The 26,196-nt window shown below is 39.8% G+C and overlaps 2 protein-coding genes and 1 long non-coding RNA gene across 9 annotated transcripts; 2 read left to right on the forward strand and 1 right to left on the reverse strand.

Moving 5' to 3' along the window:
* Positions 1-183: 183 nt before the first annotated feature.
* On the forward strand, positions 184-18,585 carry LOC131256635 (glycosyltransferase BC10-like). Of its 6 annotated transcripts, none has more exons than XM_058257576.1 (11): positions 184-403; positions 2,084-2,609; positions 3,662-3,760; positions 5,083-5,183; positions 5,286-5,357; positions 5,594-5,684; positions 6,349-6,429; positions 13,472-13,531; positions 13,649-13,771; positions 13,872-13,910; positions 18,025-18,585. In XM_058257576.1, the coding sequence occupies exons 2-11, from the start codon at positions 2,226-2,228 to the stop codon at positions 18,139-18,141; spliced, it is 1,167 nt and encodes a 388-aa protein (XP_058113559.1). In that variant the 5' UTR covers positions 184-403; positions 2,084-2,225; the 3' UTR covers positions 18,142-18,585. The 6 variants fall into 6 exon arrangements, with proteins under 6 accessions (XP_058113559.1, XP_058113562.1, XP_058113561.1 ...); XM_058257574.1 differs by having other exon boundaries at positions 187-403; positions 18,053-18,585; XM_058257575.1 differs by having other exon boundaries at positions 187-403; positions 2,151-2,609; positions 18,053-18,585.
* Positions 13,917-17,144, forward strand: LOC131256636 (uncharacterized). The gene is made up of 2 exons (XR_009176898.1): positions 13,917-15,421; positions 15,736-17,144. It is a non-coding gene; the product is annotated as an uncharacterized LOC131256636 (long non-coding RNA).
* Positions 18,586-20,339: 1,754 nt separating the features above from the next.
* LOC131256637 (pentatricopeptide repeat-containing protein At5g57250, mitochondrial) lies at positions 20,340-25,680 on the reverse strand. 2 transcript variants are annotated; one of them, XR_009176899.1, is made up of 2 exons: positions 22,236-25,680; positions 20,340-20,911 (listed from the first exon to the last, which is right to left on the reverse strand). XR_009176899.1 is itself a non-coding variant. In XM_058257580.1 (2 exons), the coding sequence occupies exon 1, from the start codon at positions 25,662-25,664 to the stop codon at positions 22,326-22,328; it is 3,339 nt and encodes a 1,112-aa protein (XP_058113563.1). In that variant the 5' UTR covers positions 25,665-25,680; the 3' UTR covers positions 20,340-20,911; positions 22,293-22,325. The 2 variants fall into 2 exon arrangements, 1 of the variants encoding a protein (XP_058113563.1); XM_058257580.1 differs by having other exon boundaries at positions 22,293-25,680.
* Between the last annotated feature and the right edge of the window lie 516 nt (positions 25,681-26,196).

Consider the following 26,196-nt stretch of genomic DNA (forward strand, 5'->3'; position numbering starts at 1 on the left):
TCTATTGTTTAATCTATGTCAAGGCCCACTATTTGGACGGTGAAGATCCATGGTCCTCCCAATACGTGTACAGTTGGAAGGTGGGATGTATTAGAATTTCTGTATTCCTGATTCTATTAGAAGATATTACATCACAATATGTATTATAATAATAATAAATCGCCGGCTCATGTGTTCTATCGCTGGAACGAGCGAAACTCTTCCTCCTACTGTGAAAGCGAGAGAGAGAGGACGGTGTTTTTCTTCTTTTTTCTTTTAGAACTCTCTCTCTCTCTCTGTTTCTCTCCTGCCCTAGATCTTGAAAAGCTGCAATCTTAGATAAGGATCTTCGACAAGTTCTCCAATTTTCCTTGGATCTTCGAATCTCTTCATCTCTGAGACGACCTCCGCCTCGGATTATTTGGTATTATCCTCTTTTTTTTTTTTTTTTCCAGAATTTCCGCTTTTTTTAATGAGAAATTTCTTGTTTTTTGATGAGTTGTAGTGGTTGATTTGGTGAGGGAACGAGTTCCATTATCTTTGCAGCTGAGAACAGTAGGATTTTCACTGTCTTTGATGAGATACGTAGGTTTCGAATCGTTTGTTTGGTTTTTGAGCGGGGGATTGGTTTTGAGTTCGTTTTTATGAGGAAAGTGAGCTGGATTTGGTCTTTCTTGTTTTGATTCCATATTTTGAGTTCGATTCCGTGGCTTGAGAGCTGAAAGTTCTGGAAATGACGTTGGCTTTTGAACTTATTTTTTTCTGTGGGTAGATTTCTCTGTCAATGTTTTTTGTTTTTGGTTGTTGTAATTTGGCATGCCTTGTTACCAAGAAGCTGGTTCGAAGTTTTCAGTTTGGCAGTTGGAATTCAAGCCCAATACATTTATTTTTAAAATGGTTAGTTTGATTTCGGTCGGGATTCTGAATCTGAATGTCGAGAACTTCTGCTGGATTTTGCTGTTTAGCAGCTGAAGAATACGTGAGAAGGACTTGATTGTTTTTTTTTTTTTTTTGAAGGATGAAGGAATTGCTTGTTTATTAAGCTTGATTTGTTTTTTGGGGCTTGAGTTAGGTGGGAGTTGGTGTTCATTTGAGATCCATCTCAGTTTGGATTGGCAGGGAGTGTTTGAGGTGTATTCTTTTCTCGCTTCTTACGAGCTTTTCGATAGAGTGGATGTTATCTCTTAAAAAAAAGATGTTTGGATCTATTTTTTTCCTCTACTCAATCTTGAATGTCCATTTTCCATGCTATTGATCATGTGTTTAGGATCATCCGAGCCATGTGATTTTTTCACCATTGCTTGCTCCCAACTGTATGAATGAATGAACATCCCAAATCAGTCATTGGACACTCCATGTGTCACTTAAAAGAATTTGGGACATTGTTAAAAGTCCCCATGAAGGTGGGGACATTAGCAAAGTTCTATTTTTATTTATTCAGTTTTACTACAATAGTAGGCATTGCGGCCTATAATAGTAGCATTCAGCATTTCATATGTAAAATGCAATATTTTATGAACAGCTATAGTTTTATTAACAAAAGGCCAAGCCTAAAGACTTACAAAATATACAAAAAGAAAAAGAAAAACACAAATTACAGATTCATCTAGCTAACAGGGAATTTGCCAATCGCCTTTGAAGCAATCGCCAATTCCATAACATGCAATTTGGCCCTATCGAAAACCTCCATATCTTGCCCCTTCTGTTTTCTAAAACATCTATTATTCCTTTCCAACCAAAGAAAACATATCCTAACTAATAAATAGACGTGCCAAACTTTCTTCCTGGCGACCTTGGTGAAACCCGTGCTGTTCTGAACAAGCTGAAGAAGCTATTCCAGCCCTTTGAACAAAAGAACAATGAATAAAGAGATGATCCACTGCGATATGAGTTCATAAATACAGCTATGCTGCATACACTTTGTGCATATATTGGAAGGACATGCATTATCCTTCCCTTCGCGGACTGTATTACATGCACTTTGCTTTTTGGATGTCTATAGCTCTGTTCCCCTGGTTGGAAGAATGCACCGTTGGGTTACAAAAAACTTAGATTTTGTAATTTGGCTACTAATTAAGGATGCCTTCTTGTTTGTTTTTTTCAGCTTCTTTTGCACATCGCTTGGTTGTAAGCTTGGAGGTTGAAGTCATTGGATAATAACCCTTTTGTAGTTAAGATGCACGCGAGTTGAGAACTTAAGAAAGAAGGAATGTGTATTGGGAAACTGCTCTGATGAGGTTCTTTGGATGAAGATACCTAAGGCGTGGTGGCTAGGCATTGGAGAGATGCAGGTCATGCTGGCGCCGCGCCACAGACCTCCTTCGAGGAGGCCGTTGTGGATTATTATCTTGGTTTCTTTGGTGTGTGTGTCACTGATTGGGGCTTATGTTTATCCACCCCGCCAACATACCCCTTGTTACTTATTTTCTTCGAGCGTTTGTAGTCCTCTTAAGCAATGGCTTCCACCTGCACCTGCCAGGGTCTTTACCGATGATGAGATTGCAGCTCGCGTCGTCATTAAGGACATTCTGGACATTCCAAATATTCAGTCAAAGAATCCCAAAATTGCATTCATGTTCTTGACTCCAGGTCGATTGCCTTTTGAGAAGCTTTGGGAGAAATTCTTTCGTGTAAGATTTCCCGTTTCAACTATATTTTGTTGGTTATTTAGTTAGCAAAAAATGTGCTTATCCTTTTGTACCTGGCTCTTCCACCCCCCCCCCCCCAATTTTTATTATCAGGTTTTGTCTTTATATGATTCTTCGTATGAGTAATTGCTATGTTCGATTCAGTAGATTCACAAGCCAGAGAATATGTAATCCTGTACACAGGCAAAAGTCTTGGGTTCCATAAAATATATAGTGGGAACTAAACCAACTTAACAATAAATATAAAATGTGATTTAAAGATATTACACAAAAGGTGAACATCAACGTTACACATTAGATTATCTTTTGTGTAATTGTCTTCAAATAGCTTGGACAAGCCTATGATGATGACGGTTGAGTAATCTTTTGTTTGGATTCTCAATCTTCCCGTTGAAACACAACAACACACATAATTTGTTCACGCCTTTAGGTCTTACTTCTAATCTTCACTAGACAATAAGAAACTTTTAGGCAGCTTGGACTCAAATAGAGATGGAACACACAAAGTTGTCTAGTCAAAAAAAAGAGAAGGGTCCACATCCATCATAAATCCAATTAACAATAAAAAAGTGTGTGAAACAAGCATGAAGTAGAAGGAAAAGGTGTGGGCATTAAGCATGAAAGAAAACTCATGCAAAGCAATTTAAGATGCATGTAGAGTGTTGTAGGAAGAACAAACAAGTTATTTACAGAACATATTGAGCAGCAGCATTCGGCAACAATTTCCTGGTCTGAAACCCTTTTGCACGTTGAGATTTTTTTTTTCCCCCTCGTGTAATGCTTCACATGGTTGTCTGTTGATGCAACAGAAGTATGTGAAAGCTGCAAAAATGCAGCACAGAAGCATGCAAGCGATCAATTACATAGTATAGCAATGCTTCTTGCGAGTAAAGATCTTCTTATCGACTCTTTGATTTTCCATCTTACAGAATACAAATGATAGCAATTTCCAGGGTTGATTAAAGGTATTGCTTAACTGGTAAAGCCTTCCTTATAGGTATTCTGAGCAGATATGTTTCCATATGTATGGCCAGGGCCATGAGGGAAGATTCTCCATCTACGTTCATGCATCTAAAGAAAGACCTGAACATGAAAGTCCTCTATTTATGAATCGAGACATTCGCAGCGAGAAGGTATTTTTACAAATTTCATTTCATATTTACATGGACGTTTGCGAATTCTTAATATGGCTTCTCTGAAACTGGAAACTCATGTTTTATTCATTTGCTTTTCCTTGAATGCATAAACTATTTGTGAGGCTAGTTCTGATGTAGATTAGGAACCTAAAATGGTTGTTGGTGTGATAGTCGAAGCGTAAATGGTCTTAAACAAATTTCCGGAATACAACATTCTGGAAAGATAAATGACCTCTTTGTGTTCCATAAAAAATTAGACACTACTAATTGGCGAATCACTAATTAGCAATTGTGTTAAAACTGTGAAGTCACAGGCTTGCTTCTTATCAATCATGAAAGGGGGCAATAATCTTCTCCCAAATAAATTGATATATATCAAATATTTCATATATGTGGCTCCAGTTGCATCTAATTCAAAACCCCCAAAGAAAGCAAGTTTCCAGCAGGGTATTTGTCTGTCTGTGTGTTTGAAGCTACAGTTTGGAAGTACACGATTCAAGGCAACAGTTCCCAAGCCACTTTCTTTTGCAAATAAAATAGACGCTTGTGTGGCATATGCCACTGATGTGAGGTTTAGGCTGCTTCATGCTGTTCCTGACTACCCTTCTGTGGTTCTTTCTGCCATATCTTTTCTTATGATCCTTAAAAATGTGTTCTTATGATCATTAAGGGAGTGGGCTCCTTACGCTTGGGTTGCTTTCTTTTAGTATTTTTTTTTTTTTCCTTTCCCTTTTCTTTTCCTTTGTTGTCTTTCCTTTCTTTTTGCCCCTTGTGGTCTCAATAAAATCAGTATCTTTCAAAAAAAGAAAAAGAAAAGAGGGTCTTCTCTAATTTTTTTGAAAGTTTGTGTTTTTTGTAACTTTTAAGCACTTTTGGTTGAACAAAACTTGTTTAAACCCAAGATAAAGCTTGCTGGATTGGCATTCCATAGTGATGTCTGCTTCAAATAACCATAGCAGTGCATGTGCAGCATTCTCAATCCTTGCAGATTTCACTGAATGCATGCAGTTAATGCATGCTTTGCAGATGATCCAACACATTCTTAAAGAGTGTAGGTTGCATTGCATGCATAAAGTTTACAGATACAGATGAAAAGATTGGGCAGAATTCTTGAGATGTTATAGTGTCTTGACTTCCAAACCAAGACTTCTGGATTAACATAATATTTGTGAATTATGGTTGTTGAAATGATGTGTTTTCTTCTTTCCGATTTAAAACAAGGTTCAGGAGTAAGTGAGCTGTTTCAAGGATATATCTCATGCATATTTGATAACCGAAGTTGGTTTGGAAGATGGATGATATAACTGAAATACATGCAGGTAAGCTGGGGCAAAATTACCATGGTCGATGCAGAGAAGCGGCTTTTGGCAAATGCACTCCTAGACACTGATAACCAGCATTTCGTTTTGCTTTCCGACAGGTAATCAGCTTATAAAATTGCATTGAATTCCTCATTTCTTGTTGAAATGCTTGTATGGTGCTACGATTGTCATTTTGAATGATTCTTTTTCGTGCATTGCAGTTGTGTACCACTGCATGATTTTGATTATGTGTATAGCTATCTGATGGATATAAATATCAGCTTTATTGACTGGTAAGCTAGCGGTACCTTATAACGTAGAACTCATATTGTAGCTCTTCTGGTTTACTGGTCCATTGCTAAACTTGCTTGTGCAAGATGAAACTGGCAACCCTATTTCGTATCAGTTAAACTGCATTTTTCTGTGTTTTATGCTATTTGGGTTTAGAAAACTTATTCAGTTTCTTATTGGGTCCACGAGGTAAAAAACTCCATGTTCCTCATATTGTGGCATATTCCTTTCTTTTCAGCTTCGAGGATCCTGGTCCACATGGAGCGGGCAGGTATTCAGACCATATGTTGCCTGAGATTGAAAAGAAGGATTGGAGGAAGGGTGCACAGGTACCTTTGTGCCTGCCTATTTGTCCTCAACATTTTATGATATATATATATATATATATATATATATATATATATATATATATATATATATATATATATATATATATATATATATAAAGGAAAAAAAAAGTGTTTAACATAGTGACCCAGGCTGTCAACAATCTTCAGAAAAATAAGTGGGCCATCGACTCATGTGATATTAAATTAATTTCTCGTAGGGGAGGGCCCACCACAGTAGCTTGCTACTGGGGCCCTTGAGTGTTGGCCTTGCATTGCCCTACTGCTTGGGCCAGACGCACTGCACACCCCTTTAAAAAAGAAAGAAAGGAAAAAAAAAGATCTCCAGAAAATATTCCTTCACGTGTAATACATCCATTTTATAATCCAGCTGTTAGTTACTTCGATCAGATAGATTGAGCTAAAATGTCTCTACCTTTTCCCATTGATTGGATATAAATTATAAGATATAAATTTCCTTTCCTAAGCACACACTTCCTTTTTTATTTTAACACTGCTTTGTCAACTATCCTATTCAAAAGATACATTTTACTGCAGCATATTTATACCCTCAATAGTTTGTCAATCAGATGCATAGAAATGCAGTAATTAGTAGGCTTTTCGTATGCTCCCTGGCAGTGGGTTTTAACTCCTACTTATGTGGCAGTGGTTTTCAATGAAGCGACAGCATGCTTTGATAGTTTTGGCCGACACCCTTTACTACTTGAAATTCAAGCATTTCTGCAAGGTATATTGGTGGCTAAATATGGTTCATTCTTCTTTCCTTTTCTCTGGGAATCACTATTTACTTTCACTGAGAAGACAAAAACTATGGACATTCTCTCTGAGTGATCAATACACACACCCTTTCTACTCTTGGTAGTACAGTAGTGTAAGGTGTTCTACTATATCGTCAAAAGTAGAAATGATGGGTGTTTCATCAGTCAAAATTGGTGCCAGTAACAATTCGCTTTCTTGTGATGTTCTGTTTGTTAAGCAGATGCAGATAGGATCTATAGCTAATTAATCACATGATCTGCTATTTTTTCCTTCCGAACTCTAGTGTCAATAGCTGCTCCAGTAACAAGAAAAAATGGATGATTTATACTATATACCATTTTGTTATCATTTGAACAACTTGTTATTATGTTCTCAGAGAACTGTGATAGGCGTTGATTTGGTTTCAGTGTTGCACAGACAAAGGGCGCAAAACAATTCTTTGTTCTGACGTTCTCAGAGAACTGTGATAGGCGTTGATGTGGTTTCAGTATTGCACAGACAAAGGGCGCAAAACAATTCTAGTATTAGCAAGAAAGATACTGGTACATCTAAATGCTAGAAATGCTGTGAAAGTAAATTTTGCTAGACATTCTGTGGTTGTTTTTCATGACATTTCTCAAGAAAATCTGCTAAGAAAGTGCTGGTGACTGGACATTTGGGCCATTTTAGCATGAAGTATGCCCCAAATGATTCATTAATGAAGTGGCTAATGAAGACATTTGTCAACTTTGCCTATTTCCGTGTAAAAAAGCATTGCATCTCACTGGTCAATATATGTTTTACTACCTATGAGTGAGGTCTTCCTGATATGAAACAACAACTACAAACGGCATTTCTATACATGGGTGGCACCTTTGATGCAGTTTGAAACCTCAAAAGCTTCAAATCTCAACTATTGAGTAAACTGCAGCAATATGGGGATGGAGAAAGGTTATCAAATGTTATAAGTGCCTTCAAAATTTTTTTTATAAATATATTAATCTAAACCTCTTGAAGAAATAATGTTTTAAAAAATTCACAAAGTGAGACGTCAGTAGTAGCATGAGTGAGGTCTCCCTGATATGGAACAACAACTACAAACAACATTTCTATACATAGGTGGCACCTTCGATGCAATTTGAAACCTCAAAAGCTTCAAATCTCAACAATTGAGTGATGCAGGACACGGAAATTAAACATGAGCTACAAGATTTCAGACTTTAGATCATACTAATTTAGAAACATTCACAAAACTTCCACATCCCGCATAAAGTCAAGCATTCAATCAATGGGAATCTACAAGGGTCCAAGCCTACACATGCTAGAGCAGGATCAATTAAAATAATAGACCAAATAATGATCAAAGGAGAGTAGATTCATCCACACATGTAAAAGATTATTTCCCTAATCAAAGGGGTTCACATGTTTCAATTCGGGAAACCCTAGTGTTGAAAAAGGGGGAATAAAAATTGGGATTTAGGATAATCTAGGGTTAGGGCTAGGGAAATATAGTGAGAGAGGAGTGAAAGAGAGGAAAGAGAGAACCTGCGATCAGTCCACGCGTGTGGGCGGCAAGCGGGCCTGACGCACGTGCGTGGAGTGTGGCCCGCACGTGTGTAGGGCCCACAAACCCAAAAAGGGTCAGCAAAGGGTTAGTCGGCCAGGGGTGGGCCACCCACACACCAATTTTCAGATCGAACGGATGATTGGTTTGAGCATGATGCTCTGCCGAAGTTTCAGTCATCCTGCAGGGCCTGATTTTAGAAATCTGCTGTAGAGAAGGATTGACTGCAAAATAAAGGTGGATTTGAAGAGTGGATGGCTCTAAGAGGTGCTGATTATGGATGGTAGGAGATGGAGGCGATTTGATATGGGTGTGGCTTCGCACCACGGTAGTTAGCCTTTCAAAGAAGGGAGAGTTTCGCACCCAATTGGATTTCCACAACTCAAAGAATTAGAGAAGCAGGAAAACGCAGAATTTTATTCATCATTTTCAATTAAAAAAAACCTACAAGGGGTTGCCTGTTTATAAGAAAAACCTATACCCTAAAAGCCGCGCCATGTGCGCACCCTATTACTTAGAGATGAAGTAACAAAAATAACAACTAATTAAAATAATTTAAACTGTCCATGATATTCCTAATAACAATAATAAGCAAAATTTAAAGTATTAGATCATCCAGAGTAGTGGGCTATGATCATGAGATCCAATGGTGGGATCCACATGATGATCGGATCCACTCAAAGGAACCAAAACACAGTCCTCTAATGAGGACGCCCTCCCTGGACGTCGTCATCAATCCGGATCGATGGTGGGGCCCTCCTCCTCCTTTTATGTGTATAGGGAGGGAGTGCGTGTGCGCGAGATGTCCCCATCATTGAGTAAACTGTAGCAATATAGGGATAGAGAAAGGTTAGATAATGTTATAAGGCTAAGTACCAAAAAAAATTGTTGCAAATATATTTATCTAAATCTCTTGAAGAACTAATGTTTTAAAAAATTCACAAAGTGAGACGTCAATAGTAGCATGAGCAGTAAAAAACATGATTGAGAACCCTTGCAATTGTTCTATCATGTTGTTCACCAGATGTTCCTCCCCCCCCCCAATAGGTCATTGATAGACAACCTGTTGTTCAACATTGAGGTCTCGGATATGAACTGAGCTAATCTATCAAAAAGACAACACAATCTTACTATTTTGACCAGACTTAGGACATAAACTATGGTTGCTCCCCACAGACGCCAGTTCAATTCCCCTCCTCTCGATTTACCTGATGCGCGTGGTTTTCAGGTGATCGCGTGCATCTGCAAGGAGTCTTGCCTTAAAAAAGGGGTGGGGACACCTTGTCGTCATAAAAAAATTTGTGGTTGCAATCACCGTTGACTTGTTGATTAAGAAGAGAACCTTTTGCAACTTTCTTTTAATTTCCTTTTTTCTTGAATTGCACTTCAAAACAACTCTTACTAGCGGAACTTCTTGGAAACTAAGAAATCCAATTTATAGCAAATACTGACTAGTTAACTTTATCCTAACCATCCATCAACATTCAACGGATCTGACATGACAACATTGAATCCCAAATCCCATCACAACCCTGTACCCTAGCTTCTGGCACAGAATTCATTGAAAATTGCTACCATATCTCCTTGAATTAAATCCCAATCATTGTTGTCGTTGTCGTCATCTAATCCTTATCCCAATTAATTGGGGTCTTCCATTCCCTATGCCACTCAAAGGGCCATACCTTCGACCAGACTAGAGGTTATCAAGTCTTTTTTGACTACCTCCATCTCCTTGGACTAAATCCCAATACTTATGATAAAAAGCCACGTTGGGCCCGAGAGCCTTGTCCCCCTTAATATCCACAATCAACCTTTTTTACTTCTTCCAGCTGGAATTCCCTTTCAAATCAATATGCTTTTTCCACGGGGATGGTTTTGAAAGAAGCATCATCAAGAAGCGACCTCTTAATATTTTTTAGTATATGCTACATAATAAATCTATGATCTCCTTCTCCATCTCGTCACTCACTTTATCTTTCACCCCATAACTTAGCTATATAATTTCTACCTCTCTATGAATTGGCAAATCGATGGAAGAACGCCATACTTTTGTTTCCATCTTTAGGCCAAATGGCTTTAGCTTTTTGCCAACAATAAATTTCTTCATGTCGGTAGAGGTAGGTCATAACTTCCTCAATTCTTCTCGGAATCATGTGTTCTTGGTCCCATTAGAAAGGTAACCGTATGTGCCATCCAGTTGTACACTTTAGTAGCATTTTTAGATTGTTTGATGTCAAAAAATGGGGCTTCTTCTTGGACTTCTAAAATGAAAGACCTAGGATCTCTTTGTCCAGTGTTTGTTCATTGCAGCCACAATTTGGAAGGTGTAGGAAGGAGACCGAATCCAAGGTGCAACCTCCTACAACAAGGAATCTGAATCTGGCGAATAGCTCTATTACGGATTGCTGGAATCCTCCAAGATCAGATAATCCACGGGCATCTTGAGTGTTTGTCAAACCCAACCTAATCAAGAACAAGAGAAGGGGTTCCTGTTATTCTCTCTTTCTATTTAGAAGAAAATCAATTTTATTTCAAAATTCTGAAAACTCCCTTACAATTCTCTCAATAGAGTGTTTATAGAGTAACCCTAACTTTTAACAAACCTTGGCAATTAGTGTGCTATTCACAACTAACCCTTAGCTAATTGAGACTAATTCGAACAACTATTATAAACTCTATAACTAACAGCTAACCACCAAAATAGAATTAGAAAACAAGAATTTATGGAAATCTCAAAATCTTGTCAAAGCAAGAGAGGATTGAGTGTGGCAGGAAAACTCCTGCATCAGACTCCCCCATTTAAAGAGAGCTTGCCCTTGAGTTGATAATTTCTTCGTCATTAACGTTTGGTGCTTAGGTTTGTCCATGTGTCCAGATTTGGCCCATGGGGCGGTAAAGGGCTCCACCATCCCCATTCCGCTGTCTAATCGCCGTAGATTAGTCACTCAATGGATTGTGATGAGGACCTCTGTAGAGATGGACAATGAGATATAGCCGTGGCTTGGATGCTATTGCCTGAAGAGTATTGACCGATGTTGAGTCTCATGGCGTCAAACACCTCACGACCAAAGCCACATGTGTCATGGCTCATGCATATAGCATAGAAATCTAAAAAATTCCAACATATGATTAGTGCATGGACTACGCTGACCCCAAGTAATTGGGGTAGGTTTTAGATAATGATGATGATTGGTTCATGGACTAGCAAAGATACACCTGTCATCATAACTTGGATGAGAATCGACCAATGTTGGTATTCTGTTGACATGGATCAAGTCAATCACCACAGGCTTGCCTATGTCAGCAAATGTTGGCACAGTAACTTGGATGAGAATCGTCCAATGTTGGTATTCTGTTGACATGAATCAAGACAATCACCACAGGCTTGCCTATGTAAGCAAACGTTGGCACAGTAGCAAACAACTGCCCGCAGTCACTGTTGATCATGCTAATCTCCAGTTCTTCGTCAAAGGTGACCACCAACAGGGGAGGCTTTTTTTGGCTTTAGATTGCTCCGGTGTTGGGAGGCTCTTACGATGCACCAAAATCTTGCCGACATCACCAGATCTTATCATTCCCATCCTCATCATAATAATCATAAATTGGAGATTCCAAGATTCTTGGTAACTTGACTATCTTTGCATTAAAGATCAGGTCTCCCATGAGGCCTTGAGATGCGACTGACTCTCCATTTTAGATTGAGTCTCCAACGATGCTTTGGAACACAACTGGTTCATCTTCGAAGATTGGATTCTTGTCAGGATCCCACCTTGTCAACATGTATGATGAACACATCTTAACCCACACACACACACACACACAAAATCTCAGAAGTTTCGGGCAATGTGGTGTTATCCACAGGTTTGAATTCTTCCCCATTTACACATAACAATCAATGAATTGCGGGGCGAGCTGTTGGAATGGAGGCCCAAAATACCAACCTTTTGATCACCAAGATGTGTAATGCACTCTATTGATACCGAACTTTTGATCACCAAGATGTGCAATGCATTCTATGATATGTCATACTTTGCCATTGTATTTCTTGGGGTTTGATGCATTGTGTTAATTCTTTGATCTGTTGTCTTAGGGACTCAATCTGTGTCTTTTGCAACAGGTTTGAGCCTTCAACGAATTCGGGAAACCAAAGAAACACATGAGTGATAAGTTTTGGATGGAGGATTGTGATGGGTGTGGTTTTGGATGGTCATTGAATGGAAATCAAGTGGAAATAGGTGATGGGAGATTGTTGTTGTTATAGGTGTCTTGACATGATTGTAATTAGGTATAGAATGGCCAAGATAGGGATGGTGTGGTAGAAATTTGTGATGAAAAGGAAAAGGGATGATGATACCTTGGATCGAGCAAGATGGCACTTTGAAGCTTCAATAGAATCTTCCAATGAGCAAGACCTGGATCTGGCAATTCATTGATATTTGTGGACGAATTTATGCCGACTTCTCTATGTCGACCTTGCTAAGGATCTAGCAATCCATCAACAATTCCGAGAATGAATCGGGCTTTGATACCACTTGATGCGGGAAGGGGATGCACTAAATCCACGGTGCAACCTCCTCCTTTGAGGAATCCAAATCTAGGGAGCAGCTCTAGCATAGACCATCACTATCCTCCAAGATCAGACAATTAATGAGGACCTCAAGCGTCGATCGAACTCAATCTGAGCAACAACAAGAGAATGAGATTCTCTTTCTCCTCATCTTCTCTCTCTCTCTCTCTCTCTCTCTCTCTCTCTCTCTCTCTATCTCTACTTACAATAGAATCAATTTTCATTTCATAATTTCAAAGAGTCCTTTACAGTTCTCTCAAATAGAGTATTTGTAGAACAACCTTAACCTCTAACTAATCTTGGTGATTAGTGTGCCAATCACAACTAACAGAAACTAACTCTAAAACCGTTTGTAACTCCCAAACCAACAACTGGCAACCAAAAGAAAATGACCAAAATAGCCTTAAGAAACAAGAATTTAAGGAAATCTCACAATCTCATCAAAACAAGGATCATGTGTGTGGTGGGAAAACCTTTGCATCAGAAGCCCCTTTTGGAATGCATTACCTTAGTGAGACTGCAAGACATGGTTCCTTAAATTGTTATTAACAATCATATTTTGTGCACCTGATCTAATTAGTCCCCACTTGTGCTCTGCGATCCTTTGCTGGACCGTCAGAATTTTTAGTAGGCTGTGTAGTTTGTGTCCCACAGCCTACTATCTTTGTCTACTGGGAGCACATCATTTATCCTTTACTCATTACTTTCACAAAGGATTCTTCACTCATCTGTCAGAATGTTTCAATTTGCATTTTATTTCCCTTCTCCCCATTTTATTTTACATTATATTCCAGTGCATGTTGAAAATTTATCACTTGTATATGATGCTGGATATATAGAATTAGTGAACTGAGTCTCTTGAGGCATCATACTGATGTCGATCATGTTCGATTTCCACAGCCAGGTATGGAGGGCCGCAACTGCTATGCTGACGAACACTATTTGCCTACCTTTTTCCATGTTAGCACATAAGACTATTTGTACCATACACTTCGACAAATCATTTGTTATTTTTTTTACCAATCTGGTCTTGTATTTAATTGCTGATTACTGAGTTTTTCTGGGGCTACTTTTCAGATGATTGATCCCAGTGGAATTGCTAATTGGTCAGTGACACATGTGGATTGGTCTGAAGGAAAATGGCATCCGAGAGCATATAGGGCTCAGGATGTTACCTTTGAACTCCTGAAGAATATAACAGTATGATTCTGTTTTCTGCTTAGATGTTTTTATTGATTTACTTTTTTTTTGGCTACGCATAAGTGGATGGGTCACATGTTTCATTTTATGATATCTGCAGTCTATTGATGAGAGTATGCATGTTACAAGCGATGCAAAGGTATGCATGTTCTTTTAGAGTCATTTGTTATTGCCTTTATCCAATACAAAGTATTTTCACCAGGATTATAAATTGAGAGAGCCCTCCTATGGTTACTCTCAAAAGTTGGATTTCAACTCTGGCTCTCCTTGCATGCCAATGCTACACGTGCATGTGAGGCCTCGCTGTTCCACCAGATGCGTGGTGCTCTGCCCATTAATCAGGCTGATCAGGTCATCAGATGGGTTATCAGTGCCGTCAAATGTGGACTTCTGTCAATTGTTTTTCCGTTAATTTATACATGTTGCCTGTGGTGATTACCAGAACAACCTGATTTTGGGCAACGGCACCTGATTAATGAACCAGATCTTGCGAGAGTAGGCGTTCAAGATCACTCTACCAAGTAGCCATGCATTTCTCCATATCAATGTTAGCCATCCAAGGAAGTATCAGAAAGAACAAGTAAACATATCTGTTCAATCAAAATCTCAGTAGCTTCCATGGAGAATTGCCACTGCCGACAAGTCAGCTTCCAGTGATAAGCATGAGAAACTGCTCATAAGCTCTTTATGGCCAAAGCATAGAGCCCTAATCTCCACCTTGGAATTGCAAATCCCAATTCGACCTGAAAATACTGAGTTACCCTGCCACATGATCTCTAGTGATCCCAACCATGCCCACTCAGACCTGATTGCCTGCAAAATTCCCCTCAAAATACAAGCAAACTATGTACATACATAGGAGCAATGATCACCTACAACCAGTTTCCGGTCAGGTTAACATGCAAACTATTTTTTATAGCTTAGATTACTTCGTAAATCTTGTTTCCAGTTTTGCCCATAGAAAACTGGTTGCAATTTAAAGATACAACCAATTGTGTGTGTGCCCAGACACATACACCCAGACACCTATACCAACTGGACACTTATACCCTTTGGGTTTTTGCTGGGCCAATACTTGGAGACACTTGGACACTCCCGGACACAGCAAAGCATGTCATCTGTATGACAAATGTCCTAGTGACGTCACACTTAAATTCAGGCGTCCAAGCATCTCTCACGAAGCTTTCCTCACATCCCCCCCACTCTGTAGATGTTAGTTCATTTTTTCATTATAGACTTGTAGGTACAATGACCCATATAGCAAAACAGCACAAATTTTGTTGTCTTCTTGCTCTTTTGTTCTTTCACTGTGGTTTCCTAATTTCAAGTCGTGTTCACACAAACTACTGTCTTTTGAAATGATTATGCACGATTTTCATGTTTGGCTATTTTTTTTTTTTAAACTTTTTTTTTTTAAATTTTTTTGAGAAAGTTATCGGATCATTGTCATCATCTAATCCTTATCCCAATTAATTGGGGATTGGCTACATGTATCCTTTTCCACCATTCCAGTCTATCAAGCGCCATAACTTCAGTTGGACCATAGGTCATCAAGTTTTTTCTTACTGCCTCCACCTACGTCCCTTTGGGCCTTCTCCTTGCCCTTTTAGAGGCTTCTACTTGTACAACTCCTAACTGGTCCAGTTCTTGGTCTTCTTGCAAAATAAGGGAATGCCTTTACAAATACAAATACAATGCCAAAGATAAAAAAGCAGAGATTTGGTTCCACTCCCTGCCAGGGCAGACAGAATGTTTATCCTGGCAGCCAGGGAACTAATCTCATTGAAAAGGAAAGGAAAAGACCAAAGGAAGGAATCTCCCCTTTCGCCCATTCGGTAATTTCAGGTTGACCTCTTTACATGTTGATTGGTAAATTGGCCCCCAACCCCCCCCCCCCCCCCAAAAAAAAAAAAAAAAAAAAGGGAAAGAAAGAAAACTGTGTTTGTATTCTCTGCCAACTGCAGCTAACTGCAAACTGAAAATTCCCCGAGTGTTTCTTGGCCTCAGCCTCTCCAACTATGGTCGCTCTAAACTACAGCGAACTCCACAGAATGTTCCTCCAATTCCTCCACAGCTTTCTCAAAGAGATAACAGTGAAGTCTTTGTGATTTAGGGCACGAGAAAACTTGCTTGCATATGGTGGTCCGTGTGGGAAGAAAGAAATGGTAGATGCATGAGAAAACTTGCGGAATGAATTTGGGGAAACAAAGGACATTATTATGGAGAGTGTCCTTGCTGTATGGTGGTCCATGTGGGAAGAAAGAAATGGTAGGTGCTTTCGTAATGAGAGCAAGTCGGTGGAGGCTACTTCTCAAAGGGCGAGGTTGTTAATTATCGAGTGAGCCTCCACTATCGATAAGCTTAAGGGTTGTAATCTTCTTTTTCTTGGGGTGTAGCTGGGCCACTATCTCAGCGGCTCAGCTTGGCTTCTTTGCAGCTTGGTTTGGTTCCTGTTTTAATAAAAAAAAATTGTTATCTTTCAAAAAAAAAAAAAACTTGCTTGCTGCTATTCTCTCTGCAATCTCAAGGACAGGCAACTTTTCACCCTAAAAAAATTGTCTGTTTCTTTTGAGCCAAACTCCCAACAGAGCTAGGGGCAAGATCTTCTACAAAATTCTGCCCTTGATTAAAAAGACATTTGGACCAACTCTCCAACACTTCCAGCACCCTTTGCCGAATCGGCCAATACATCCCAAACAATTTGAAGAAGCCACAGACCATCTTGCGGGCCATTGTGCAGAAGGTGATTTATGGATGCATCTTCCCTCTTACATATAACACTTGTTGGGCATTGAGGAACCTCTTTTCTTGAGCTGATCAACATCAAGAATCCTTTCTTTGTCTGCCGTCCACATGAAGGCTACAATGCATGGGAGGCAACCGTAGGCTGCAAGAAGGTAGGAAACGATGCTCCACTGGACCTGTGAGCTTCTGGAAGTAATGCTGTAAACTCACCCGATTCGATTGCTGATTCTATCCCTTTCCAAAATTTACAATCAGCTGCATCTCTAATGCCTTGGACTGGTTCCTAACATGGTATACCAAAATGGTTATGTAACAGTAACTGTGGTAATTGTTATGCGTTAGGGAGCCAAAGTGGCTGTTAGAAAAGAGAAAAAAAAAGGCCCGTAATGGCCCCGTAATGGGGCCAAAACCATTTTTTTTTTTTTTTCAAAAAAAGAGGAAAAAAAAAAAAAGAGAGGCTGTAATGGTCATTACGGCTTGTATCATAATGGTAACGGTGGTAGCTGTTATGGTCACCGTTATCGTTATGGAATAACTTGGTTCCTACACTTTCATGAAGTCTGTAAATTATGACATTTCTTCCTGACATTAATCTGATGTTCCAGCTAATTGATTATTCATTGGTTTACATTACTACTATTTGGTTTTCTTAGCTACTATGTGAATATTCTTTACTAATTTCCTTTATTTGTACTGTTTTCGTTCTTTTGTTTTATTTAAGGATATGGTCTTTGATAGAGTGGAATGGTAGAACAAGATTCGTGGAACCAACCCCAATTTGTTGTGATAGGCTTAGATGATGACTATGATGATTGATGATGATTGATGATTTAACTGATTAAAAAATTATTTATTTGTGTATAGAAGTGTACTTGTCCCTATATTTTTTGGAATTTGCATTGCCGGACACTTGGCACCAGTGCCATGTGTCCAGGTAACACTGAGCCACACGTGCACCAGGGTTGGTAGGTATATGTATATATAGACACACACACACACACACACACACAGAGCTTTGCTAAGCATACACATGCATGCAATAAAGCTCATGCACACTCCACCCATGGGTGCAAGATCCAATCCATTCATCAGGTTGGTCATTCCCTTTTCTACATGTTTTCACAAAAATGAATCTGGTCCACTCAGCATGTGGGTCCCAATATTGGGAATAAGGAGACAGGTAAGAGAACTCCAGGCAAGTTTTTCAGAGGCACACACTGTTTTGTAAACTGGGGGTGAACCTGATTTTTGGGGTAGGGCATCAATATAGTGGTTCCTTTCTGATGATGGATTCAATCTCGGACCTATGGTGCCATGCTGGTACGTGTGGTGTGTACATGAGCTTTATTGTGCGCGTGTGTATACATAATAATAATGATTACAGCTTTCTCCCACCAATCATGTCAGAGCATGTTTGACAAGAGGCATGTTTGGCATGCTTCCAAAAGATTTTAGACATCTAAATCTTATGTTTAATTTCTGAATGCATTTATTCTGCTGAAAGAAAGGTCTTTGGTGTGCAATGTGCACCTGCAGAAGGAAGTGCAGCGGAAGCCATGCCTGTGGAACGGATTGAAGCGGCCGTGCTATTTATTTGCAAGGAAGTTCTACCCCGAAACACTTGACAACTTGATGCAATATTTCTCGAATTATACAAGTATGTGAGCGGACCACCCTGTGATTATAATTCTTCAGTCGATCTTCGGCTTTTGGTCTCCATCCTCGGTCCCTTAAACACTGTAAAATGCAAACTTTTAGATAGCTCAAGCCCCCTAATCAAATGCATAAAAACAGACGATGATCAGCCGAGCAATCAGGGTTATGCTGCAATGAATGATGAGCAGGGCTGAGCTGGCCACCAACTCACTGCACTGATCTTTACAGTGCCCATTGGAGGCGATTGTTTTGCTCTCTCTCTCTATGTTGTGTTGTTTTTTTTTTTTTTTAAATAGAAATAGAAATAGAAAATTTTGGTAATCTGTTTTAACTGTTTTATTGTTTGATTAGATTGTACACTAAGAACATTGAATCCGTTAGTATTTGTTTGTATTTTGAGACTTCTGATCAAATGATGTGTAATCTGCGGTTTTATGTCTTAAAGCTTTCTACTCGATGAATGGCTTAGCGTTGTATACCAAACATGTGAAGTTGCAGTATGGTACAATGGGACTTTGGCCATTGGACAGGGGTCCTTCTGTTCATGTAATGCGCTGCACCGTGGACAGGGATACCCAAAAGAACTCTCATATTGAAATATTTCAGCACTGGGATCAATCAAAGGTTAAGGTAGACCATCCATATTCAATGGGAAAGTATCAAAAGTTAAAGATTTTTTATTTTTTCTGCTATTCCCAGCCCAAGATGAGGCCCATCAAATAAATGGTTTGGATCATTTGAAGATGGATGTAGATACAAAGGCTGAAGCTCTGAAGAATACTACGGCAACATGTGGTGCTACAGATTACTGGTATTTTACAAAGTAACCATGGAATTTTTAGTTTAGGGAGATATTAAAAATTAAAGACATTGCCATCTTAAAAATTAATAATATAAATAAATAAATAAAGGGATTGCTCTTGAACTTCCTCATTGTTTATTAAACATCGCAAAATCTGGACCATCTAAATGGTGAGCCCCAGTAGGGCATGATTTCGAAGCAAAATGGTGAGTTTGTTAAGAAAATGACCTGTGGTTTTTTTACGGCAAAACTCCGGGAGAATTTTAATTTTAGTAGCATTTACTTTTTGAAAGCTCCATGAAGTGCTTCTCAGTGTACAACATGGTTCAAAAACCTAACTTTGGCCCTGAATCGTGTTGACCAGAAGACTTGAATCAACCCTATATTTAATTACCAAATAAAGGATACTTAAACAAGGGAAATTTAAATTCAAACACCTGTATTTATATTAATTATAGTTACAGTTATCCGCCTATCAATCATCTAATTACACGCATTACTTTTTTTTTTTTTTCTTGATTAAAAGTTATTGATAAAAAAATAAGTTAAATGATTAAAATACCCTCTTTAATAAAAATGATTTTTTTTTTTTTTTGGGGGGGGGGGGGGAACTTTTACTGCAAAATTCCTATGGAATTCACATTTTACTAAATGGTACCCAGAGGAAGCAAAATTTCCAAGAGGTGCTTTTTGAATAAGGAAATTACACGAATGCCCTCATTTTTTCTTTGAAAAGTGGAGAATTGAGAATTGTGGGGTCCATGTGGTATGTCTGCCATTCAATCTATCCAACAGATGCACTCCACCTGTTCGAAACAAACCAAAAATATGGCTGATCCAATCATAATGTTGGCCAAACCATGAAATAATAATATGCACTCAAAAGCACCAAATTCAAGTGAAGCCTATTTCATGTTCAATCAGCTAGATTTTTAGTTCTTGTGCTCACCACGGTGGGATGCATTTCAATATTATATACATCATGTGGGCTCCCATAAATCTTGACTTTACTACCTTCTAAATTAATTAAAAAAAAAAAGAAGACAAGGTACATTTTGGTAATTTCCTAAAAAGCATTTCCCTGAAATTTCTAATCGCCCAGGCTCTTTTTTTGCAAAAATTTGCGAAATATAAGTTCATAAGGAATTTTGCGGTAGAGGTCTCTCTCTCTCTCTCTCTCTCTCTCTTTTGCAGTAGAGGTCTCTCTCTCTCTCTCTCTCTCTCTCTCTCTCTCTCTCTCTCTATTTTTTTTTGGCAACTTGGTTATGGTGATGATGAACCTGATCGCCGAGGGAATGAGAGAGCACAAACGTTGTGATATTCAGAGCAACAATTTTGCACGAACGCTGTTAGTAACAATCAATCTCAAGAAGTCCATTAGTTTTATTGCTCCATGGTAAAATATACCAAGTGTACAGTTTAATGGCCAATTTTGGACTGTCATGGGCCCCACAAGGTGGAGGGAGATGCATACAACAAACAATTGATAGTTAAAAAGATGAGGTAAATAGAGGGCTGACAGACCAATCCAATCCGCGAGGGTAGCCATCCTAGTTAATGGACCATACTGATTAATGGGCCATTGCATATAGATACGGAGCGCATTTGATGGGCAGCTAGGATCTTGCACATCTCGCACACGCTAGCACATGCGCTACGCGTAAAGGTAAGTATAGAATCAGTGAAACTCGAAGTTTGCAGAAGATTCATACATGCATGCCATCAGACTTGATTTCCGTCTAATTGCAGGTCTTGTTGATCGTGTCATTCTGTTCTCTGTTGTTTCTGTGCCTGCTTGCATCTCTTCCTCATTCCACATCAACATGGCTCATGACAAAGCAGCAGCTCTACATGTAGTCCCATAACTGATGCCTTCATCACATCCGCTGCGTTGAATCTCATTCTTCCCAACCTCATGTGTAGTAGTCATCCCACACCTGCCGATCAATTAGCAGAATTTCCAAGGTTAATCACCAATCATCCAATAGTCTGCCAGTTAAAACGCTAACATGGCCTGTTTCTCTTTATTGGAAATTCTTTCCCCTTGCAGTTTCGTTATTATTATTATTTTTTTAAAAAGAGAGTTGCAAAACTGAGCCTACTGTTTGTGCGCGCTTTGGTTGTATGCAAATGCAAAATGCAACTTTAAAAAAAAAAATTTAATAATAATATACGAAATCTCAGAGCAAAAAAAGCCCACTTAAAACATGGGAAATGAAAAGGTCGAAAATCAAGAAATGAATGACATTGATCAAGTGTTTAAAGAAAATGAATCTTCTTTTTGGGTATTTCAGGACTCTATAAAGCTCGAAGCGATAGAATTCCTAATAAAATGTCCAAGAAAGTCGAACAATGTTTTTTTTTTCTTCTTTCTTTTTCCTATATATATATAACATAGTTTTCTAAGCCTAAATGTACCTCTCACACCCACCCAAAACCCTATACACATGGCCAACAAGCAGCACATATCGGAACAGTGCATCCAGCAGCCTGTTTTATCAATGACCTGGCCCAAAATCACGCCGGTCAACTCATTGGGTGAGCAACATGTGTATGTTGAATGTGGACAACAATTTTCTCAATTTCAATGCCCAACTATACAAGTCGGTGACACCAAGAACTTCCCAGTTCACCAATTACAAGCCCATATTTGAGGGGATTAAGTATTCAGAAATGTTGATTGGCATGATTTACGCTTTGACCCGAGTAACATGGGGCACGTGGAATCCCGTGTGAATTGGAAAGGACCAGTTTGCAAGGTTAAATACTCTTGGGTGATTGATAGTGTAGAGGTAAATGTGAAAAGAATCCCCATCGGGAAGTGAAATAGAACCTGAAACCAGTTCCCTACTTCCCACCCTCCCTCTCTGTGGGATTTTGGGTTTGGTGCTTACCAAAACTCGTGGGTATGAAATTTGTGGGCATCATCTGATACATATCGGTTTTCAGTCATGGATGATAAGCTAATAAATACCCTGATTTTAACCGTTGGTGGATAGCTAGCAATTTTCAAAACTGCCAATCATTCCATACATGTGCAGATCACTGGATGAGTCAACAGGCAATATTTTCAAGCCCAGTGTCTATATGGTGGGGCCTGCCTGATGCATGCCTCAGATGTGGCCATGTGTAGAGATGTGCACGAGCTTGAGGAGCTCATCAACAGCAAACCAATCAAATGAGCATACCATAACAACATGGGGGGATGAGAGCAACATTCTTACGAGACCATAGCAGCATTCAAGTTGTTATTTTAAATACCTGTGGTTTGCGTTGGCATGGTTTATTGTCCCGCCCCAGCATGGAGGAAGCAGTTACCTTCTGGAGTCAGTCCGTAACAAAGAGGCTGAATCAACCAAGCTCTTTCAAATCCAAAAGCATTTCTTTTGCTACTGTATTAGCCTTTTGTAGCTCTCCTTTCGAACAGAGCAATGTGATGACGGAATAGTAAGCAATGAAGTTGCCAAATTTCGATTTTCCCATCAAATCGTAATCTTCCCTACGGCCATCTTCTTTCTCCTCCTTGCGGTGTTTAAAATCCAAATCATCCATGTCTGTGGTTATAGACTCTGAGCCTAAACCACTACCAAAATTTCTAGGCAATTTCTCAACCAATCGAGGAACACCACCGCCACTTTCAGAGTCCAATCTCTGGCTATCCCTACTCATAGCCTCCCCTTCGTTTAGCTTCTTGAGCTTTTTAGGTCCAGTGTTATGAGTAGAGGTCCTCAAAGGGAAAATCAAAGATCCTACTTCACCAAGGACATGGGCAGCTTCTTGAATGCTTCCTTGCTCACATAAAAGATTGAGAAAGCTTGTTAATGAATCAATATTGATCTCATCACCTGCTTTGTTTATCAGCTCTGCCACTGACTGGCTTTGAAGCATCTCTCTCAAAATGCTCCTTGCTTCTTCCATCCTGCCTTTTGTGCAGAGGCCTCCTATCAAATTAAGGAAACCCAAGTAGTCCGGGAGAACTCCATTCCTTTTGAACTCGCCATAGAACCCAAGGGCACCTTCCATGTCAGCTTTTCGACAGCAGCCGTTAATCAAAGCACTGACCGTAAAAGCATCCGGTTGTAGGCAACTTCTCTCCAAATTGGAAAGAAGCTTCAATGCTTCCTCCATCGAACCAAATCGGCAATACCCATTTATCAGCGAGTTATAAATGTGGGTATTTGGAGTCAAACCCTTGAGAAGCATCTTCTCAAACAGCTTGGCGGCATCTTCTAAAAAACCTTCTTTAGATAGAGCTCCTATGAGAATAGCATGTGTTATGATAGTAGGGATCATATCATTTTTCTCCAATGAATCAAATAGCCTAAACGCTTCCACAAGACATCCCTGCCGGCACAAACCATCGATCACTGAATTGTAAGTGACGATGTTCGGCTGGATTCCCTTCTTTCTCATGCTCACACAAAGATTTAATGCCTCTTCAAGATACCCTTCCTTGCATAGCCCATCAACTACAATAGAATAAACGACTACATCCAAACTCATTCCATTTCCTTCAGCTTCCATAACAAGCTTATGTGCATCTCGAACTCTACCTTCTTTTGTAAGCGCATCGATAAGCTCAGTCAACACACTGACAGATATATTTTCCTCCTCATCAAGAAACTGTAGCGCTTCTTTCACGTCCTTCTTACACAAGTACCGAACTAGAATCTTGTTCATCCTATATTCTAAAATGCCATATTCTTTAATATACGAGTTCAGCATCACTTGAACCAGCTGTTTGTTTCCCTTACAGATAAGCCCTTTGAGTATCTGATAGTACGACTTGCTTCTCACAACCAAGCCTTTCCTCCTCATTAACATGTACACGTCGGAGGCAGCATCAACACAACCCCTCTTACATAAGAAACAAATCGCCTTGTTGCATATCAAGATTTGCGTCTTCGGCTCTAATTCCGAGAGCACATCTAGAAACTCCAAAACACCTCTTTCGCCACTTCCCTCAAACTTTGCCTTGATCAAGGTCATGTAAGCAGTAGCATCAGGATCTAAACCTCTCCTGGTGAGATCATTAAACGCTTCAATCGCAATATCTACCATACCTTCCCTACAAAGTCCTCTAATGATGGAATTATAAGTTGTGGTGCTACAAACCGAAGGAGCTCTTCTACAATCATCGAATATCTCAAGCGCTTCATCAATCCTTCCTAATGTACACGACCCATCAATCATAATACAGAAAGTAATGGAATTGGCAACCAAGCCCATCTCGCCCATTCCCTTATAGAGCTTATAAGCATCTTCAAATTGCCCCATCATAAATAATGCTTTCATAAGTACGTTACACATAACAACATCCATACAAACACCAGCTTCCTCCAATCTCCTCTTTGTTTCCAAAACCCCTGCTATATCCCCTCCCTTAATGTAACCGTCCATCAATGAGCTATAAGTAAAATTATCGCCCAAAATACCCCTCGAGATCCTGTCCGCCTCATGGGTTTTCCCAAGCTTACACAACCCATTAATCACAGTATTGTACGTGACAATGCCAGCTCCAATCCCCTTCGCCTCCATTTCCTCAAGCAAGCAGAAAACCTGATCCAAATCCCCTTCCTGACACAACCCATCAATCAATACCGCATATGTAATCTCATCCACACCAATCCCCATTTCCTCCACCTTCCGAAAAATGCCAAACGCTTCTTCCAACTTCCCCTTCTTGCAAAAACCCCGCATGATTGAAGTATATGTAACCAAATTCGGAACGAGACCGTCCTTCTCCATCGCACTCAAGAACCCGGCCGCCTTCTCCACATTTCCTTCCTTGGAAAACCCATCAACAAGAATCGTATAGCTAACAGTATCTGGCTTTATCCCGTTTTCAACCATCAATCTATGCCTCCGGAACGCCTCGTCTAACACGCCTTCCCGAAAATAGCCACAAATCCAACTGCTGTAAAAAACAGCATCCAAAACAATGCCTTTCTTCTCCATCTCGCAAACCAAATCAGAAACCTCCTCAATTCTACCTTCCTTGCAGAGCGCATTTACAACAGCAGTGTAAGTTACAACATTCGGCTGGAAAAACCCATTTTTCACTGCATTCTCGTAAAACCCAAATGCAATTTCGGGCTTTCCGATTTTACAGAACCCGGAAATTATCGAACTACAGACGAAATCGTCAAATGGGTTTTTGATTTTGGCCTCTACCATCATTTCCAAGACCTCAATTGCTCTATCCATCTTACCCTGAGTGCAGAAGCTGAAAATCAACGAGTAGAAAGCAGAACGAGAGGGGAAAATACCGTGATTTCTCAGGCATCGATGCAACACGGAGAAAGCACTTTCTGGGTCTTTTTCTACACTGCAGAATCCCTGAATTAGAGAACTGTATACACCCTTTTCAGGAAAGAAGCCGTCTTTCGACATCCGGACGATGAAATGCTCTGTTTCTTCGAATCTGCTCTGCTTGAGGAGGGTTTTTGAGATGATTGAATATGTAAGGTAGTTCCCTTTGATGTTGTTGGAAGACAACTGGGAGAAGATGTGGAGAATGGATTGGAATCGATGGGTTTTAGAGAGGGAGAGGAGGAGGCAGTTTAGGGCTTTGATGGTGGGACTGAAACCGCTTTTGAGAAGGTTTTGGATGGTGGTTTTGGAGAGATTTTTGGAATAAGAAGAAGAAGAGAAGGGTATTTTGGGAAGATGGGAGGAAGGAGATGGCATTGGAGAGAGAGAGGGGTGTGTGTTGTTGGGGGAGGGGAAGAGAGGTGGACTGCAGCCTGTAGAGAGTTCTCAGGGGACTTGGTTCGGCTGGTTGGCTGATGACCCCACCATCAACCAGGGAGCTGGTGTCCAAGCTCTGTTGGCCCATCATAATGTATGTATTGTATCCACGCCGTCCATCCATTTTTCCAGATCATCTTAGTGCATGAGCCCAAAAATGAGGCAGATCCAAAGTTCAACTGGACCACACGACAGGAAACAGTGAGAATTGAACGCTTACCGTTGAAAACCTCTTGGGCCCACAGAAGTTTTGGATCAAGCTGATATTTGCGTTTACTTCATCCGGAGTTATGTGATTTTGTGAACAGTTTGCAAATAAACATTGAGGTGGGCCTAAGAAGTTTTCATCGGCTATGCTTGATTCCATACATGTTGGGACCACGAGTCTGTTATCGGAACCGTTGATCTGATGAGAGCAGTCGATGGGGTTGCGTAGAAGAACTTTCATGTTTGGAAGATCCCAAACCCTTCA

The sequence above is a fragment of the Magnolia sinica genome, chromosome 9 (genome assembly GCF_029962835.1).
Source record: "Magnolia sinica isolate HGM2019 chromosome 9, MsV1, whole genome shotgun sequence".
Lineage (NCBI taxonomy): Eukaryota > Viridiplantae > Streptophyta > Magnoliopsida > Magnoliales > Magnoliaceae > Magnolia > Magnolia sinica.

Excerpts from the sequence above, each read along its gene's own strand:
- LOC131256635 (XM_058257574.1), top strand. The coding sequence starts at position 2,226 with ATGAAGATACCTAAGGCGTGGTGGCTAGGCATTGGAGAGATGCAGGTC. Across the intron at positions 3,761-5,082 it reads GAGACATTCGCAGCGAGAAG|GTAAGCTGGGGCAAAATTAC; the intron begins GTATTTTTACAA and ends AAATACATGCAG. Across the intron at positions 13,772-13,871 it reads AACTCCTGAAGAATATAACA|TCTATTGATGAGAGTATGCA; the intron begins GTATGATTCTGT and ends TGATATCTGCAG.
- LOC131256637 (XM_058257580.1), bottom strand. The coding sequence starts at position 25,664 with ATGCCATCTCCTTCCTCCCATCTTCCCAAAATACCCTTCTCTTCTTCT.